At 55.0% G+C, this 15391-nt stretch overlaps 5 protein-coding genes across 5 annotated transcripts; 3 read left to right on the top strand and 2 right to left on the bottom strand.

Moving 5' to 3' along the window:
- Window positions 1-16: 16 nt before the first annotated feature.
- Window positions 17-2565, top strand: BCV69DRAFT_247773 (putative QNS1-glutamine-dependent NAD synthetase; the record flags this gene model as incomplete). Its single annotated transcript, XM_025490261.1, has 4 exons — window positions 17-564; window positions 647-1801; window positions 1881-2079; window positions 2167-2565. The coding sequence occupies 4 exons, from the start codon at window positions 17-19 to the stop codon at window positions 2563-2565; spliced, it is 2301 nt and encodes a 766-aa protein (XP_025348697.1).
- BCV69DRAFT_269305 (cryptochrome) lies at window positions 2406-5187 on the bottom strand. The gene is made up of 2 exons (XM_025490888.1): window positions 4422-5187; window positions 2406-4341 (listed from the first exon to the last, which is right to left on the bottom strand). Exons 1-2 carry the CDS (start codon window positions 4697-4699, stop codon window positions 2766-2768), a joined length of 1854 nt encoding a protein of 617 aa, XP_025348696.1. The 5' UTR covers window positions 4700-5187; the 3' UTR covers window positions 2406-2765.
- Window positions 5188-6694: 1507 nt separating this feature from the next.
- BCV69DRAFT_248049 (putative NADPH-cytochrome P450 reductase) lies at window positions 6695-9038 on the top strand (the record flags this gene model as incomplete). Its single annotated transcript, XM_025490273.1, has 3 exons — window positions 6695-6883; window positions 6991-7027; window positions 7108-9038. 3 exons carry the CDS (start codon window positions 6695-6697, stop codon window positions 9036-9038), a joined length of 2157 nt encoding a protein of 718 aa, XP_025348695.1.
- Window positions 9039-9497: 459 nt separating this feature from the next.
- Window positions 9498-12286, top strand: BCV69DRAFT_172989 (acyltransferase ChoActase/COT/CPT). Its single transcript, XM_025489513.1, has 2 exons — window positions 9498-11814; window positions 11942-12286. Exons 1-2 carry the CDS (start codon window positions 9702-9704, stop codon window positions 11977-11979), a joined length of 2151 nt encoding a protein of 716 aa, XP_025348694.1. The 5' UTR covers window positions 9498-9701; the 3' UTR covers window positions 11980-12286.
- BCV69DRAFT_282253 (LAG1-domain-containing protein) lies at window positions 12247-15232 on the bottom strand. The gene is made up of 3 exons (XM_025492297.1): window positions 14582-15232; window positions 13648-14465; window positions 12247-13567 (listed from the first exon to the last, which is right to left on the bottom strand). The coding sequence occupies exons 1-3, from the start codon at window positions 14799-14801 to the stop codon at window positions 12593-12595; spliced, it is 2013 nt and encodes a 670-aa protein (XP_025348693.1). The 5' UTR covers window positions 14802-15232; the 3' UTR covers window positions 12247-12592.
- Between the last annotated feature and the right edge of the window lie 159 nt (window positions 15233-15391).

Below are 15391 nucleotides of genomic sequence, written 5' to 3'. Positions count from 1 at the left end.
GTCATCGTCTTTCATCATGGGTCACCCCGTCACCCTCGCCACTTGTTCACTCAACCAGTGGGCACTCGACTTTGAGGGCAACCTGCAGCGCATCCTCCAATCCATCACACAGGCAAAGGCAAAGGGCGCTCGCCTCCGCGTCGGTCCCGAGCTCGAAGTGCCGGGCTATGGCTGCTTCGATCACTTCCTCGAGGGAGACACCGTATTGCATTCTTGGGAGGTACTGACGCAGATCCTGCAGGGAGATGCTACCGATGGGATCATCTGCGACATCGGCATGCCTGTGCTGCACCGCTCCACACTCTACAACTGCAGGGTCCTCGTATTGAATCGGAAGATCCTCATGATCAGGCCAAAGCTACATCTTGCAAACGATGGCAACTATCGTGAGATGAGGTACTTCACACCCTGGTCGAGGCGAGGGGAGACAGACGACTTCTCCTTGCCGAGAATGATCAGAGAGGTGACAGGGCAAGAAGTGGTGCCCCTTGGAGATGCAGTCATTGCGACCAGGGACACAGTTGTAGGTGTAGAGCTATGCGAAGAGCTCTTCACTCCCAACAGGTGAGGAGGTTGTTCCGATGATGAGGGAGGTGGGAGGAGTTCAATCTTGATGAACTGACAGCATCGCCTCTCTGATCCCCAGTCCGCATCTCGCCATGGGACTCGATGGAGTGGAGATCTTTGTCAATTCGAGCGCCAGTCATCATGAGCTGCGCAAGCTCTACCGCCGGGTGGAACTGATCAAGGAGGCAACGATGAAGCTGGGAGGGATCTACCTATATGCCAATCAGCAAGGTTGCGATGGTGACCGCCTCTACTACGATGGCTGTCCCCTCATCGCTCTCAATGGCTCCATCGTTGCCCAGGGCTCTCAATTCTCGCTTGACGACGTCCAAGTGGTGACAGCTACTGTGGATTTGGATGATGTCAAGACAGCTCGTACGGCAAAGTCACGAGGCATGCAGGCTAGCTTCAGCCGGGAGATCAACAATGGCAGAGGATTCGAAAGGGTCAAGGTAGACTTTGATCTGGGCGAGAGAGATCAATGGTCCGGCTCAAAGTTCCCTCAGCTAGACGTAGGAGGTGGAGTAGCGGGCGAAGATGATCGTCGGCCGTCGCATAAAGAGCATGACCCTGATGCTGCTACTACCATCGCCACCTCTGCCGAGCAACGAAACGAAGTCTTTTACCACACTCCAGAGGAAGAGATTGCTCTAGGTCCAGCATGTTGGCTGTGGGACTACCTCCGTCGATCTCGGACGCAGGGATACTTCATCCCTCTCTCCGGCGGCATCGACTCTTGCGCTACTGCCACCATCGTCCACTCTATGTGCCGGCTCGTGTATCAAGCATGCCAGGCAAAGGGCAAGGGAATCAACCAGCAGGTGTTGGACGACGTGCGGAGAATCTGTGGAATGGAGGACAAGGTCAATTGGGTGCCTGACTCACCACAAGACATCGCAAATCGCATCTTTGTCACTTGTTACATGGGCACCTCGAATTCCAGCGAAGAAACTCGCTCACGCGCTAGGGAGCTAGCCGAAGCAATTGGCTCGTATCACATCGATCTCAACATGGATCTCATCATCTCTGCAATAGTCACCCTGTTCTCATTGGTGACCAACAAGACTCCTAGATTCAAGGTTCACGGTGGAAGTCCGGGAGAGAATCTAGCGCTGCAGAACATTCAAGCACGACTGAGGATGCTACTTGCGTACATGTTCGCTCAGCTGACGCCTTGGGTCAGAGGCGGTACGGGGGGTCTCTTGGTGTTAGGAAGCGCTAATGTCGATGAAAGGTGGGCAAATCTCTATACCAAGCCGTTGCAGAATGACATGAGCATTCTGAGCTGACTCATTGTTTCTCTCCAACCACAGTCTACGTGGCTACCTCACAAAGTACGACTGCTCGTCGGCAGATGTCAACCCAATCGGTGGCATCTCCAAGACAGATCTCAAGTCCTTCATCGCATATGCTTGTACCGCCTTCGACCTACCAGTGCTTGACAAGTTCCTCAATGCCACGCCCACTGCCGAGCTGGAGCCGATCACTGAGAATTACGTGCAGGCTGACGAGGTGAGCACGAATGTGGACGGCTCCTCCTGTCAGTACCGCGCTGCTCAGCTGACCATCCCCTTTTCCCTCCTTCCCATCCTCTTCCAGGCCGATATGGGCATGACCTACGACGAGCTTTCCATCTTTGGCCGTCTACGTAAAGTGTCCAAGTGCGGTCCCTACAGCATGTACCTCAAGCTACTTAGCACCCCCTCCTGGTCCTCCTCCATGAGTCCCACCGAGATCGCTCGCAAGGTCAAGCTCTTCTTCTTTGAGTATGCACGGAACCGACACAAGATGACAACTTTGACGCCGAGCTATCACGCGGAGAGCTACAGTCCGGATGACAATCGATTTGATCTCAGACCTTTCCTCTACCCGTCGAGATTTCCTTGGCAGTTCAAGAAGATTGACGAGTTGAGCGAGAGGGTGAGTCAAAGGGCGATTGGCGTTGTCAGATCTGCGACTCATCCTGAGCAATCTTTTTGCTGCTCTACAGGTTCCTGACCTCAGCAAGAGCAAGAAAGGGCAGATGCATAGTTCATAACGACGCAGGACATGGTCCGCAAACAGGCAGAAGGAGAGGGAGGGCGGCAACAACGACTATACTACGCTGAGGCATATCAGCTTCGTACTACCTCAATCATAATAGGAATTGTTTGCATGTAACGTGTTGCATTGCCTGTGTCAACACAAACAGTCAACCTCTATTGACCGCCCTGACCGCCCTGACCACCTTGTCCGCCACCTCCGCCACCACGACCCTTGCCCCTTCCGCCACCAGGACCAAGACCGCGACCACGTCCACGTCCATTGCCTCTCCCGCCTCCTCCTCCTCCCCTTCCACCTCCACCACCTCCACCTCGCCTAGGCTGGTAATGCGATTTCCACATGCCCGTCTCCACCACAGGCTCCTTCGGGTACCCCTCCGGCACTCCCTTTTGGCTAGTCCAAGGGTGCGAAACCTCATTTTGCCCCTTGAGGGACTTGAGGGCCGGTAGCCAAGTAGTGATATAGTCTCCCTTGGGATCATAATCCTTTGCCTGCTTCACCACGTTGAATTGGCGCGAAGAGCGAGGGTCGTTGCCCACACCGGCCTGATATTGCCAATTTCCCCAATTGGACCAGGTGGACTGCGAGTCGATTAGGAACGACTCAAAGTATTCTGCGCCGAGACGCCAGTCGTAGCCGAGGTCCTTTGTGAGGAAAGAGGCCACATTCTGCCGTGAGCGGTTCGACATGAAGCCTGTCTCGATGAGCTCCCTCTGGGAGGCGTCGACGAGGGGCACCCCTGTGGTGCCCTTGCACCACCGTACGTAAGCATCCTTGTCATTCTCTAGAGAGTCCGGGGAGAGCCAGTCGTATGCCCGAGTCTCTGCCGACTTGGGGTTTAGGGTCTCTTCGATACCTCTGAGGGTGAACATGGCAGAGCCGTACTTCCACGAGACGTAGAAGAAGTAGTCTGCCCAGAGTAGCTCAAAGAGGACCCAGTAGCCTCCACCGTCTCGCCCGCTCTTGCCATTCTTCTTGTCCAGCCGCTCGGCATACTCTGCAACTACCCGAGGGGAGAGAAGTCCGTGCGCGAGGAAGATGGAGAACTTGGTAGAGTAGTCGGTGCCTAGCATGCCGTTGCGGGTCTCCTTGTACGTTGCAGCTGGCGAATTGGATCCGCCAGAGAAGTAGTGCTCCAGACGCTGTAGAGCCTCTGTCTCTCCACCTTTGAAGGGAATGGCACTCTTCACGCCCTCAACATCTTTAGACTTGAGTTGCGTGTGATTCATTGGCGACGGATTGGCCTTCAGAGGCTTCAGCAGAGCTTCAATCGTAGAAGAGGCCTCCTTGAGCTCATCCTTGCCCTGGAAGGCGTAGACGCTCGGACCATCCGCCATTTGAGGCATCTCTGGGAATGGCTTGAGCTTCTCGGGCGTCGGTAGCGAGGGTCTGAATCCATGGCCCTCGACTTGCTTCCTGAATTGTGTGTATACGTCCGGAAGCTGTTGTACAGACATTCCCAAGTCCTCGGGGTGAACGAGGGAGCGCTGGTGGAGGAGTTGGTAGGGCACCTGCATCGGCTCGAGTGCCTTGCGTATACGCTCCTCCTCGTTGACCTCTTCAGTCATGACCTCCTTTGTCATCCATACCGCTTCTACCTCATCTCCGCCCTTGCGCAGACTCTCGATGATGGCGGGGATGATCTTCTCTGGCAGACCAGCCCAGATGCTCAGATCAGAGTTGCGGGCTCGTAGGCGCGAACGCAGGTCGAAGACTGAATTTGTCACGAAGCTGATTGAGGGCATTGCCAGGGATGACCGTGTCAGCAAACCACTTTGATACTGACTCAGAATATAATTCGGCAATCTTACCTTGTGCGATGTTCACCGCATCTCCAGAATCCCGCAGTCCTAGTCCTCGCCTCCTCCTTCTTCCCACCCTTCTCCAGCCCGGGCAGTCCACCTACTTCGATCTGCCGCTGATCATAGATATAGATTGGCAGAAGGTGGGTGATCTCTTTGCGGAATTGATTGCTCTTCTTGGGAAAGGCAGAGGGAGGCGGTGTCTGCTCCTGGGCGAGGTGGAAGAGGAGGTTGTCGGAGAGGCGAAGGTCCGAGCGGAGCACGGTGAGGAGGATGTTGCGAGGCATCTTCGATGGACGCTACGCGGTGATGCTTTAGATCGAGAGTGTTGTGACCGACAGTCGCACTTACTGACGCAGAAGTAGAAGGATGTAAAGAGGCCAGGGATTGACAAGCGGCCGTAATGTGCGCTCCAAGATCGATCGGGGAGCCGTGACAGATCTTCTCGGGGTACAAGTAATGATGCGGGACAGGACACGGAAGTGCAGGTGGAGTAGGAAAATTACGCAAGCACCTAGGTCATCGCAGACCGCCCTAAGATCGGTACAGTCATCGCATCGGGGCCAAGACAGCTGTCAGGGTGTCTGTCATGATGTCAAGAAGGTCTAAAAACTTTAATGCATCTGCATGGCAGGGTGAGAGGACGATGTACAGGCTAAACTGCAAACGCGTCTCTTCTCCCGTTGGTATCCCCACTTCACGTGGCTCAAGATCTGCATGATCTTGTCTCGGGTACAAGACACGTGAGGCACCAGGCCGTGCATTCCACTCCAAGGGTTTCGCGACCGAATCTAATGCTATTGAAACACTCAAGTCCCGAGGCGCGACATTGTAGAGGCAATCGAGGAATAGGGGACCGGACTTCTGAGCCGAGGGTGATGCACGTGAACATCCACGACGCCTACTCCATTCCTACTTCCGTCTGATACCACTCGCAGTGAGGAGGCGATGCCGCGGAAGGCCAAAACACACTATGCAGTGGCCAAAGGTAGGAAGCCAGGCATCTACACCTCCTGGCCAGAAGCCGAGAGTCAGGTCTTTCAGTTTCCAGGCGCAGTATTCAAGGGCTTCTTTGAGCTAGACCAGGCCCAAGAATGGCTCTCTCAAAAGGGGACGATAGTGCACACTTCACACGGACGCTACTTTCGAGACCAAGAAGGGTTGTCAGATGATCAGCGGGCTTACAATGCGCTAGCTGAGATACGTCAGATACGAGCACAGCATGGTCGAGAAGCTGCAGTGAGGATCAGAGAGCAGATGGGTATTGAAGACTTACCCAGCCCCGAACCACTGCACTGGCCCGACGATGAGGCTACCACGCAAAGAGAGGCGACACCAGCACTACATACCACGCCCCCTATACCCACAAGCATTTCCTACCAAGACGAACTCGCACAAGATCCGGATCTCTATACCCGACGAAGGCGGCGAGAGGATGACAGTGACGACGACGAAGCTGCCAAGAGACGGAGGCACGCGTCATCACAGCGCACCATGCACGAGCGACACGATGATAGGCCGAGGCGATCTGCATCGCCCGAGAGAAACAAGAATCACAGACGGTCTTCGGAGCGAGGCTCAGAGGATTGCTCAAGATAATGTCTGCCCTACCGGCCGAGGCCTAACTCTTTGCGGGGCTTCGGGTTTGAGTCTGGGGTGGAAACCACGTGGGAGCTTGGTACACGTATCGTGAGCGAGGGGTACTATCTTGAGCGTCCCTCCGGATGAGACGGAAGCGCCGTCGGTCACTTTGAGATGTGTTTGAAGGTGACAGTTGGTCAGAAGAAAGGGCGCCACGGCGTGCCTCGCCTGGCCCGCCACGTCCTTCGGAAGACAAGGAAGCCAAGCGAGCGCCAGTCGAGGGGCAAAGTCGAGAGCGGAAGGCCCCGCCGGTCCGCCTTCCGCCTCGGACGTCGCCTATCCGACATTTTCTCGCCTCTGCCTCTTTCGTTCTTCCCATTCAACCACTTGTCCTCCTTGCTCCCTCTTCAATCCCCCTTGGTATCTGCCGCATCAGACGAGCTACTCGCGCTTCTGTCTTTGTACCAGTGTGACTACACAGTGCAAGCTACTCGCACCTCTTTACCTCGCCCCTTGGCCGGTACCAACACCCCCCTTAGCTAACGACCAAAAACCACTCACCTCGCCTGAGGAATCGCCCGCCCGGCATAACCGCCACTTGACTTTAACTGGCCTACCCGTTGCAATTTGATACCCTCACAACGGACCTCACTGCCCCTTCTTCCATTCGGTTCCTTCCCCTACGAATCCCCCAAAACAACATGGCAGCGGCAGACCTCATCATCGTAGCCATCGCTGTGGTCCTGGGTTCACTCTACTTCTTCAGGGCCTCACTGTTCGGCGCAGGCGGGCCTTCAGCCTCCACCAAGCTCGCTAATGGATCTGCTCTCAGCGGCGAGAATGGAGACGACGAGTTTGCTGGTGACTTTGTCGCGAAGCTCGAGAAGCAGGTACGTACACCGGCAAGGAGAGGTCAGGAGCCAGGCTACTCAGGCAAGGGCGGTCGCAGCTAACAACTATAATCCTTCCTTCCATCTCTCACGCTTGGACATATCAGAACAAGCGCATCGCGATCTTCTATGGATCTCAGACTGGTCAGTCTTTCTGCTTCCGACCGAAAGGGTTCTCAATCTGACCGTAGACTATGCCTACCCTGCTGCCTTGCTCCTCACAGGTACCGCTGAAGAATACGCCATCAAGATTGCCAAGGAGATCAAGGCTCGATACGGAGCCTCGTCTCTTGTATGCGACCCCGAAGAATACCAATTCGAGAAGCTTGATGCCATGCCCGAGGGCTCGGCTGCCGTCTTTGTGATGGCGACCTATGGAGAAGGAGAGCCGACTGACAATGCCGTTCCTCTCATGGAGCTCATCAAGGAGAGCCCATCCTTTTCGAATGGAGAAAGCCTTGAGAGTCTCAAGTATGTCATCTTCGGGCTTGGTAATCGCACGTACGAGCATTTCAATGCCGTTGCCCGCCAGCTGGATGAAGGATTGTCTAAGCTGGGAGCCAAGCGCATCGGCGAGCGAGGCGAGGGAGACGACGACAAGAGCATGGAGGAGGACTATCTCGCCTGGAAGGACGGCATGTTCACCGCTCTTGCCACCGAGCTCGGCTTGGAGGAAGGGGCCGGAGGCGATGTTCAAGACTTCGAGGTGAAGGTCCTGGCAGACCATGAGGACGACAAGGTCTACAAGGGAGAGCTGTCAGCTCGAGCTCTGCTGGGAACCAAGGGTATTCACGATGCCAAGAACCCTTACATGGCTCCTGTCAGCAAGGCCAAGGAGCTTTTCACTGCTGGAGAACGCACGTGTGTCCACCTCGAATTCGACATTGAAGGCTCTGGCATCTCGTACCAACATGGAGACCACGTTGCCGTTTGGGCTCACAACCCGGAGAAGGAGGTCGACAGGATGCTTGCTGTCCTAGGTCTACTCGAAAACCGCGATGCCGTCATCGATGTGACCTCTCTTGATCCCACTCTGGCCAAGGTACCCTTCCCAACTCCTACCACCTACGAAACCGTCTTCCGTCACTACCTTGACATTTCCGCGCATGCAGGTCGTCAATCTCTTCTCGGTCTGGCTGCCTATGCTCCTTCGGAGGCCGTGAAGCAAGAGCTAACCAAGATTGGAAGCGACAGAGCTTACTTCAACGAAAAGATTGGCAAGCACTACTATACCGTAGCAGAGGCTCTGCAGTCGGTCGCTGGGGACAATGTTGACGGAGATGTGCTCCAGAGCACAGCATGGAAGATTCCATTCGACCGCCTGATCTCCGCTATTCCTCGACTGGGTCCTCGCTTCTACTCCATCTCCTCTAGTCCGAAGGTGCATCCGAAGACAGTACATATCACTGCTGTGGTACTGAGGTATGCACCAGAGCACAAGCCAGATCGCTTCGTGCATGGGCTTGCCACCAACTTCATCAGCTCGATCAAGATGAAGATGAACGATGAGATGCCCACTGGACCGACCGACCCGCGCTACGGCACCCCCCTGTACAGCCTGGATGGTCCCCGAGGAGCCTATACCAAGGAGGGACTCTATCGGTGCCCTATCCACATTCGCCGAGCGAACTTCCGCCTGCCCACAAGCCCCAAGATCCCAGTCATTATGATCGGTCCGGGTACTGGTGTTGCACCCTTCCGCTCCTTTGTGCAAGAGCGCGTAGCTGGAGCTCAAAAGGCGATTGAGAAGAATGGTCCGGACGCATTGGCAGATTGGGGCAACATTTGGCTCTTCTATGGATGCCGCAAGTCCAACGAGGACTTCCTCTACCAAGAGGAGTGGCCGCAATATGCTGCTGAGCTCAAAGGCAAGTTCAAGATGGAGACTGCCATCTCCCGCGAGAAGTTCAAGCCAGACGGCTCCAAGGTGTACGTGCAAGATCTGATCTGGGAGAATAGGGCGCAGCTGGCTAGTGAGATTTTGGAGAAGAAGGGCGCAGTGTACATCTGCGGTGATGCCGCTGGCATGGCTCACGAGGTGGAAAAGATTTTGCTGAAGATCTTGAGCGATGCCAAGGGAAGCGAGGAGGCTGCCCAAAAGGAGGTCAAGCTGATGAAGGAGAGGTCTAAGTGGCTTCTGGACGTCTGGTCGTAAGAGATGGAAGACTTGATGGCTCGGCTGCGGCCCGCCTCGTCCCCGTTGCATCTGGGTCTGCGACATAGACGTGATTGACGAATAGACACTTCGAGCTGGCAATCACTTTCTTCGAGGCCTTTTCCCTCTCTTCTTTGGCAGGTCTTTGAGTAGCATGTTATTTTCCGTCACGAATGATGTTACCCCCCAGCAGCCTTCATTACCGCCCTCTTTTCTTTCTGCCACGTCTGCCTTCAACATATCCCCCTTGTCTCCTCGATCAACCAATGTGCATAGCAGTCATTCCAAAGTCTTTTCCCCCCAGTGGGCCGTGATTCGCCGTGGGTATCGTGACCCCGCAGATGAGACGCCTAAGGCCGGGCGGAGTTAGGCGTGGGGGTGGCGCAGTGCCCAGTGCGGGGAAGCGGGTGGTCCTCTACTCCCGCTTGAACCGAAGGCGCTTGGCCGCTCCACCCCTCGGCCCACTTGTTATAAGCAGCCAACATCCGCCATTCCCTTTGCATCCTTCTACCCTTCTTTACTTCTCAGTCACAACAACGGCCATTTGAACCTGACAGGCTCAGTGCAGCCAGTCGCCATCTAAGCGTCGCCCCCTCTTGCTTCTCTACTCTCAAATACCTCCACTTCCGACCCTTACTCTACACCTCGATCACATCCCTCACCATGGCGCCAACTGCGACGAGCACAGGTGGTGCTCACTCACCACCTGCCATCATCGAAAATGCCCTCAAGTCCGCCGCCGACGTAGCCGGACTCAAGTCCACGGCCGAGGGCGGCAAGACATTCAGTAGACAGTCGGAGTTGCCCAAGCTGCCCATCCCCAAGCTCGAGGACACTGCAAAGCGCTACATTGCCAGTCTGGAAGCGCTGCAGCCTTCACAGGAGCACGAGGAGACTAAAAAGGTAGTGGAACGCTTTCTGGCTGGTGAAGGTCCACAATTGAATGAGAATTTGCAGGAGTATGCCAAGGACAGGGTTAGCTACATTGAGGAATTTTGGGATGATGCCTACCTCCAGGCGAGCGAGTCGGTCGTACTCAATCTCAATCCCTTCTTCATCCTCGAAGATGATCCCACTCCATCAAGAGGTAGTCAGCTGATGAGAGCCACTTCTCTCATTCTTGCCTCTCTTGCCTTCATCCACGATCTGAGGACAGGCGTGCTGGATCCAGACACGGTGAGGGGTACTCCGCTGGACATGTACCAGTACACCAAGCTCTTTGGAACAGCTCGTATTCCCACCGCAAGTGGCTGCCGCATGGAGAGCACTCCGGATTCAAGGCATATCACGGTCATGCGCAGAGGCCAAATCTACTGGTTCGATGTGCTGGATGATGAGCATCGGCCACTGCTGACAGAACGTGCCTTGCTTGGCAACCTGCAAGCTATCCTTCGAGATGCTGACAAGACGAAACCTCAAGAGGTAGCTGAAGGTGCAATTGGTATTCTCACTACCGAGCAGCGAAAGATCTGGTCCGCCCATCGTGACACGCTGACCTCCAATCGTCACAATTCTCGCTGTCTCAAGGTGGCTGATACAGCTCTCTTTGTAGTGTGCATGGACGACAGTGAGCCCGAGTCGCCTGCGGAGCTCTGCAACAATATGCTCTGCGGTACTTACTCTCTGCAGAATGGTGTCCAGTTGGGCACATGTACCAATCGTTGGTACGACAAGCTCCAGCTGATCGTCTGTGCCAATGGTGCTGCTGGAATCAACTTTGAGCATACAGGAGTGGACGGCCATACTGTGCTGCGTTTTGCGGGCGATGTATACGCAGAGCTAATTCTGCGCTTTGCAAAATCCATCAACAATCGTACCAAGAGTCTCTTTCAGGCAGTCACGAGTCCTTATGCTCGCGGAGCCGCTGGCAAGAAGAATCCCAATGTCGACAGTGAGAAGCTTCAAGAGGTGGAGATCAGGACCGCGCCCAAGAAGCTTGAGTGGGATCTCACACCAGACGTTGCTGCTGCGATCCGTTTCGGCGAAACTCGCCTGTCAGATCTGATTTGCCAGAATGAATGTCAGGTCCTCGAGTACACCAAGTTTGGCAAGAACTTCATCACGCGTCACAAGTTCTCCCCAGACGCTTTTATCCAAGCGAGCTTCCAGGCGGCTCACTATCAGATGTATGGCCGGAATGTCCCCACCTACGAACCTGCGATGACCAAGGCATTCCAACACGGCAGGACCGAGGCTATTCGAACCTGCCAGCCCTGGACCGCAGACTTTGTCAAGGCTCTTACAGATCCAAAGATGAGTCGTGATGCGACGCTGGACAAGTTGCGAGCAGCCTGTGAGGGCCATACGAAAATCTCAAAGCAGTGTGCTTCAGGTCAAGGTCACGATCGTCACTTGTATGCCCTCTACTCTCTCTGCAAACAAGAGATTGCTCAGGGTAAACGAGAACAGATGCCCGAACTCTTTACCGACGTGGGCTGGAGTACACTCAATCACGTCATCCTCTCCACTTCCAATTGTGGAAACCCCGCTCTGCGTCTCTTTGGATTCGGACCTGTAGCTCCAGACGGATTTGGAATCGGGTACATTATCAAGGACGATGGACTCTCCATCTGTGCTTCTTCTAAACATCTACAGACCAATCGTTGGTTGAAGGCACTAGAGGGTTATCTAGATTCGATTTCTGAAATGTTGGTTCATTCGTACAATGCTGCCAATATGCGTACGAGGGATACGTACATTGATCATTCAGGTGTAGAATGTGATGTTCGTACTGGACTTCCTATTGGTTCTAGAAGAAGGACGGCAGCAGGAGGAAGTGGCACAGGATCTTCCGGAGGAGGAGGAGGAGGGAGGAATGGTGGGAATGGATATGCAGACGATTTTGCTGCTTGGGAAGAAGCGGCAGAAAATGGTGGTAGTGGAAGTATTACGCCTGGGGGAAGTGGCTATGGATTCTTTGATGCTGGTGGAGGAAGCTTGAGCGGTGCTCCAAAGGGGTCAGCAGGAACAGGAACAGGAACTGGAACAGGAGGCAAGGACGGTTCTGCCGGTGGTGGTAGTGGTGGTGCAGGAGTAGATGGGCAGACGAGGCATGAGAGGAGGGGATATCAAGATGTGGGCAGACGATTACTGGATGCTGATTCTGCGAGGTAGACTGCGACTTTAGGGAGACGTGTATGTTGATGAGCTTCGCGATAGTATCTTCAAAGACAAACAAAAAGGGCGAATGGAAGGAATGTCAAGCTTCACCGTTCGTATTCTCCGTCCCGAAAGCTTGAGCTTCGAATTTGTAGTGACAAGCAAGCTCGGAGCGCCGCTCGTCAGGAAAAGCACAGAATTGATGAGAGGGCGTGGGAGAGCGTAATAAGCATGATCATTGAGCAGGGCCACAAGACAGATAAGGGAGATGGAGAGAGGGGGAGAAGGGAAGAGCGCTAGCTCCCTATATAGCTCACTGACTATACGGTGGCGCACTTTTAGCAACGAAGAGACAAAGGACAAGACAAGAGAGGAGGAAGAGCAAAGCCTGACACAATAGCAGCAGCAGCAGTAGCAGCAGCAGGACAAAGCCAGCCAGCCAGCCAGCTGGGTGACTACCGCTTCTTCTTCTTCATCGTAGTCGAAGTCGAATTTGTCCGACTCAGGCCATGAGGCGCTCCTCCTCCTGCGGTTGTTGTGGCTGGCGAAGCCCCTCGACCATTGACGTTGCTATTGTCCGCGAGTACCTTGGAGGCAGCAGCACCTCCATTCCCGTGGCGTCCACTGCCATTAGTATGTGACGATGTTGAGTTCTCCTGCACCTTGTCATGGTCATGACTGCCATTGACCTTTTCGACCCCCTTGTCACCAGCAGTCACCTCCCTCATCTGCCCCTTTTTATTCGCCTCCTGCATCTCCTTCTCCTTCTCCTTCACCTCCACCTCTTCAATTGCCTTTTCATCCTCTTCGCTCAACTCCTCGTCCGATCGACTATCAGCTGCTCCCCCGCCCGTAACGACCCGATAGGCTACGCGGACAATCATGACGAACCAGGTTAGCAGGAGAAATTGTAGCACCACTAGGAGGGCGACTAGGAAGCTCCTGCTGAAGTCTAGATCACTTGCGAAGAACTCCGACACAGAGAGGGGAGAGTAGTGGATCTTCTTGAACACAAGCGGGTCCGTGGCGGGGATAGACTCGCGAGTCTCCCATGCTTCCCTAGAGGGGTACTTTGCCACTTCGAATCGATCCTTGGGCAGCGTCTCGATGCAGCTCCAGACCAGGATCATGTAGAGGAAATGTCGAAGGACGACCCAGCAGAGGAGGAAGGCTCCAAAGGTCGCATCGCAAAGGGTCTGCAGGCCGGCGTATCGGAGACACTTTCCGAGCGAAAGGAGGATATCTGATGGATCCATTAGACAGAGAACGGCATTGCCGACTCGGGTGTAGTGGGAGGCATAGGACCCCACGAGGAGCAGAATGGTCACGATGTGGTGTGTGAACATTTGCGAGTGGTCCTTGCGTTTGGCCTCGACTTGAATGACGATGAGCATGTGGAACCAGTAGCCACATTGGGTCAGGTAGTAAAACTGAGGAGTAGGAGTCAAGACGGGTACAGTGTCAGTTGGTAGGGCTCACAATACAGCCACCTCTCCTCTGTACCTCTCACCTTGACAATTCCCTGCAACTCTACATGAGGAGAGCCAGTCCAGAATCCAGCCGGGTTGAACCAATAGTCGGAATGGTAGGCAATGTGTAGTCCCACGCTCAAATTGACAATGTAGAAGATGACGCACCAGCTCTGTTCGGCAAAGCGCATGATGTTCTTTTCCCACACTTTGATACGCCTCAGCCTGCGAGCTCCAGTGATGGCGAGATTCTTCTGCTCATCGTGTAGCTTGGGCTTGGTCACCCATCGGGTACCCAGCGGGACCAAGATGTAGGTGATGACGGCTGCTCTTAGGGCGGTCCAGATGAGCACCCAAGTAGCCGCATAGAGTGCATCCTTGAGGCCCTTGTGGTACATGGTGCCGGGCTGGCCGACCAGCCAAGCCCACGGCTCGGGCTGAGCTGGGTAGCTCAACCCTGATGCGTATGCTGCAGCGGCGGCAGCGTCGTCTGTCAGCTCACCTGCTGGGCGAATCGCGTACGACAAGCCGAGGCAAGCTCTTGTAAAGGTGTGTAGAGCTGTCAAAGGGTGACCGAAGCCAGCCGCATCGCTCCGGAAGGGTCCAGCTTGGCCTACATTGGAGCCTCCTACGAGACCTGCCAGAGACGATCCCAGAAGAAGACTGGTCTTGGAGTCGTGAGAGGCATTTGGCACATCTGATGCGTATGGAGCTAGATTCGGGAGCCTGCGAGACCAGGCAGGCAGAAGCTTTTGTATCGAGTGGGGGAGATGGGCTGAAAGGTGGACCAGGGAAAGGGAAGAGGTCCCTGAAAGAGCATGACAAACGCAGAGAGCCAGCAGAATGTACAGCGGGATTTCTATTGCAGATTCCAGGCGCAGGGGAGCAAGTCGGCGTGATGGCATGATTCAGTAAGGAGTGCTCGCTGCGAAGGAAGCGCATACCGCCAGCTTCGCCCTTGCCATGTGTACTCACCCAGCTGACGCTCCAACGACCTCTGCGATGCCTTCTTTTCCGACTTCCTCTTCAGCGACCTCTGTCTCTTGAATGCCGAGTAGGACTCGGCGTCATGCGAAGCAGTGGAGGTCCCACGTTTCGACTTTGTGCTGGCAAGTGCTGCAGAAGGGGCCGGACTGGTAGTGTCTTGCCGATTCGAATGACGAGATTTCGCCTTGGAAGATGAGGAGCGAGCCATTTTGAGAGGGTGTGTAGGATCGTCACCTCTAACCGGGAACGGGGAAGGCTGTACCTATAGTCTAGCTTGTGGATCTAGTGCAGACCTCTGCAAGGCTGGTGGAGAGGAATCGAGGTATCGCAGGCAGGCAAGTTGGACGACTCAGATGTGGTTCAAGTCTCCGTTTGAGCTTGAGAGTGTTGGAGCAAGTCAAGGCAAAGAGAGAGGCTGGACCGTTGCGTGCGAGGGAGAAGAGCCAGGAACGAGATTGCTTTAGGCGTCTGCTGTCGGCAGCGCGAGGCAAGAAGAGCACAGCACCGCCGAGAATGGAAGCGCCAGCACAAGGGCAAGCCGGACAGAGGGGACCCGGAGACGAGGCTGCGGACGCTCAGCAAAGGGTAGCGCCGTTTATAGATACAAGTGATGAGGATCTGGTCACAAAGGGAGGATCCCAAGGGTGCGGGGGAAAGGGGCGGGGGAGAGAGGAGGGAGGTAGGCAGGCAGAGAGGCAGGCAGGCAAAGGCAGCCTTGCGGGGAGGACACGGGCTGCCAGGCGCGGCGCGGCGGCGGAGAGGTCGCGGAGCCAAAAGAGCAAGAAGAAGCGGCCAACA

The sequence above is a fragment of the Pseudomicrostroma glucosiphilum genome, assembly GCF_003144135.1.
Source record: "Pseudomicrostroma glucosiphilum strain MCA 4718 unplaced genomic scaffold BCV69scaffold_5, whole genome shotgun sequence".
Taxonomy (NCBI): Eukaryota; Fungi; Basidiomycota; class Exobasidiomycetes; order Microstromatales; family Microstromataceae; genus Microstroma; species Microstroma glucosiphilum.
Note: the sequence above shows the minus strand (reverse complement) of the source record. Positions and strands in the feature narration are given on the sequence as shown.

What these genes read in the sequence shown, in the direction of transcription:
- BCV69DRAFT_282253 (XM_025492297.1), bottom strand. Translation starts at nt 14,801, where the DNA reads ATGGCTCGCTCCTCATCTTCCAAGGCGAAATCTCGTCATTCGAATCGG. An exon ending in GTCGTTGGAGCGTCAGCTGG is followed by an intron (nt 14,466 to 14,581) that starts GTGAGTACACAT and finishes AATCTGCAATAG; the next exon opens with AAATCCCGCTGTACATTCTG. An exon ending in AGTTGCAGGGAATTGTCAAG is followed by an intron (nt 13,568 to 13,647) that starts GTGAGAGGTACA and finishes CCTACTCCTCAG; the next exon opens with TTTTACTACCTGACCCAATG.
- BCV69DRAFT_172989 (XM_025489513.1), top strand. Translation starts at nt 9,702, where the DNA reads ATGGCGCCAACTGCGACGAGCACAGGTGGTGCTCACTCACCACCTGCC. An exon ending in AAGGACGGCAGCAGGAGGAA is followed by an intron (nt 11,815 to 11,941) that starts GTGGCACAGGAT and finishes GCCTGGGGGAAG; the next exon opens with TGGCTATGGATTCTTTGATG.
- BCV69DRAFT_269305 (XM_025490888.1), bottom strand. Translation starts at nt 4,699, where the DNA reads ATGCCTCGCAACATCCTCCTCACCGTGCTCCGCTCGGACCTTCGCCTC. An exon ending in TGCGGTGAACATCGCACAAG is followed by an intron (nt 4,342 to 4,421) that starts GTAAGATTGCCG and finishes GCCCTCAATCAG; the next exon opens with CTTCGTGACAAATTCAGTCT.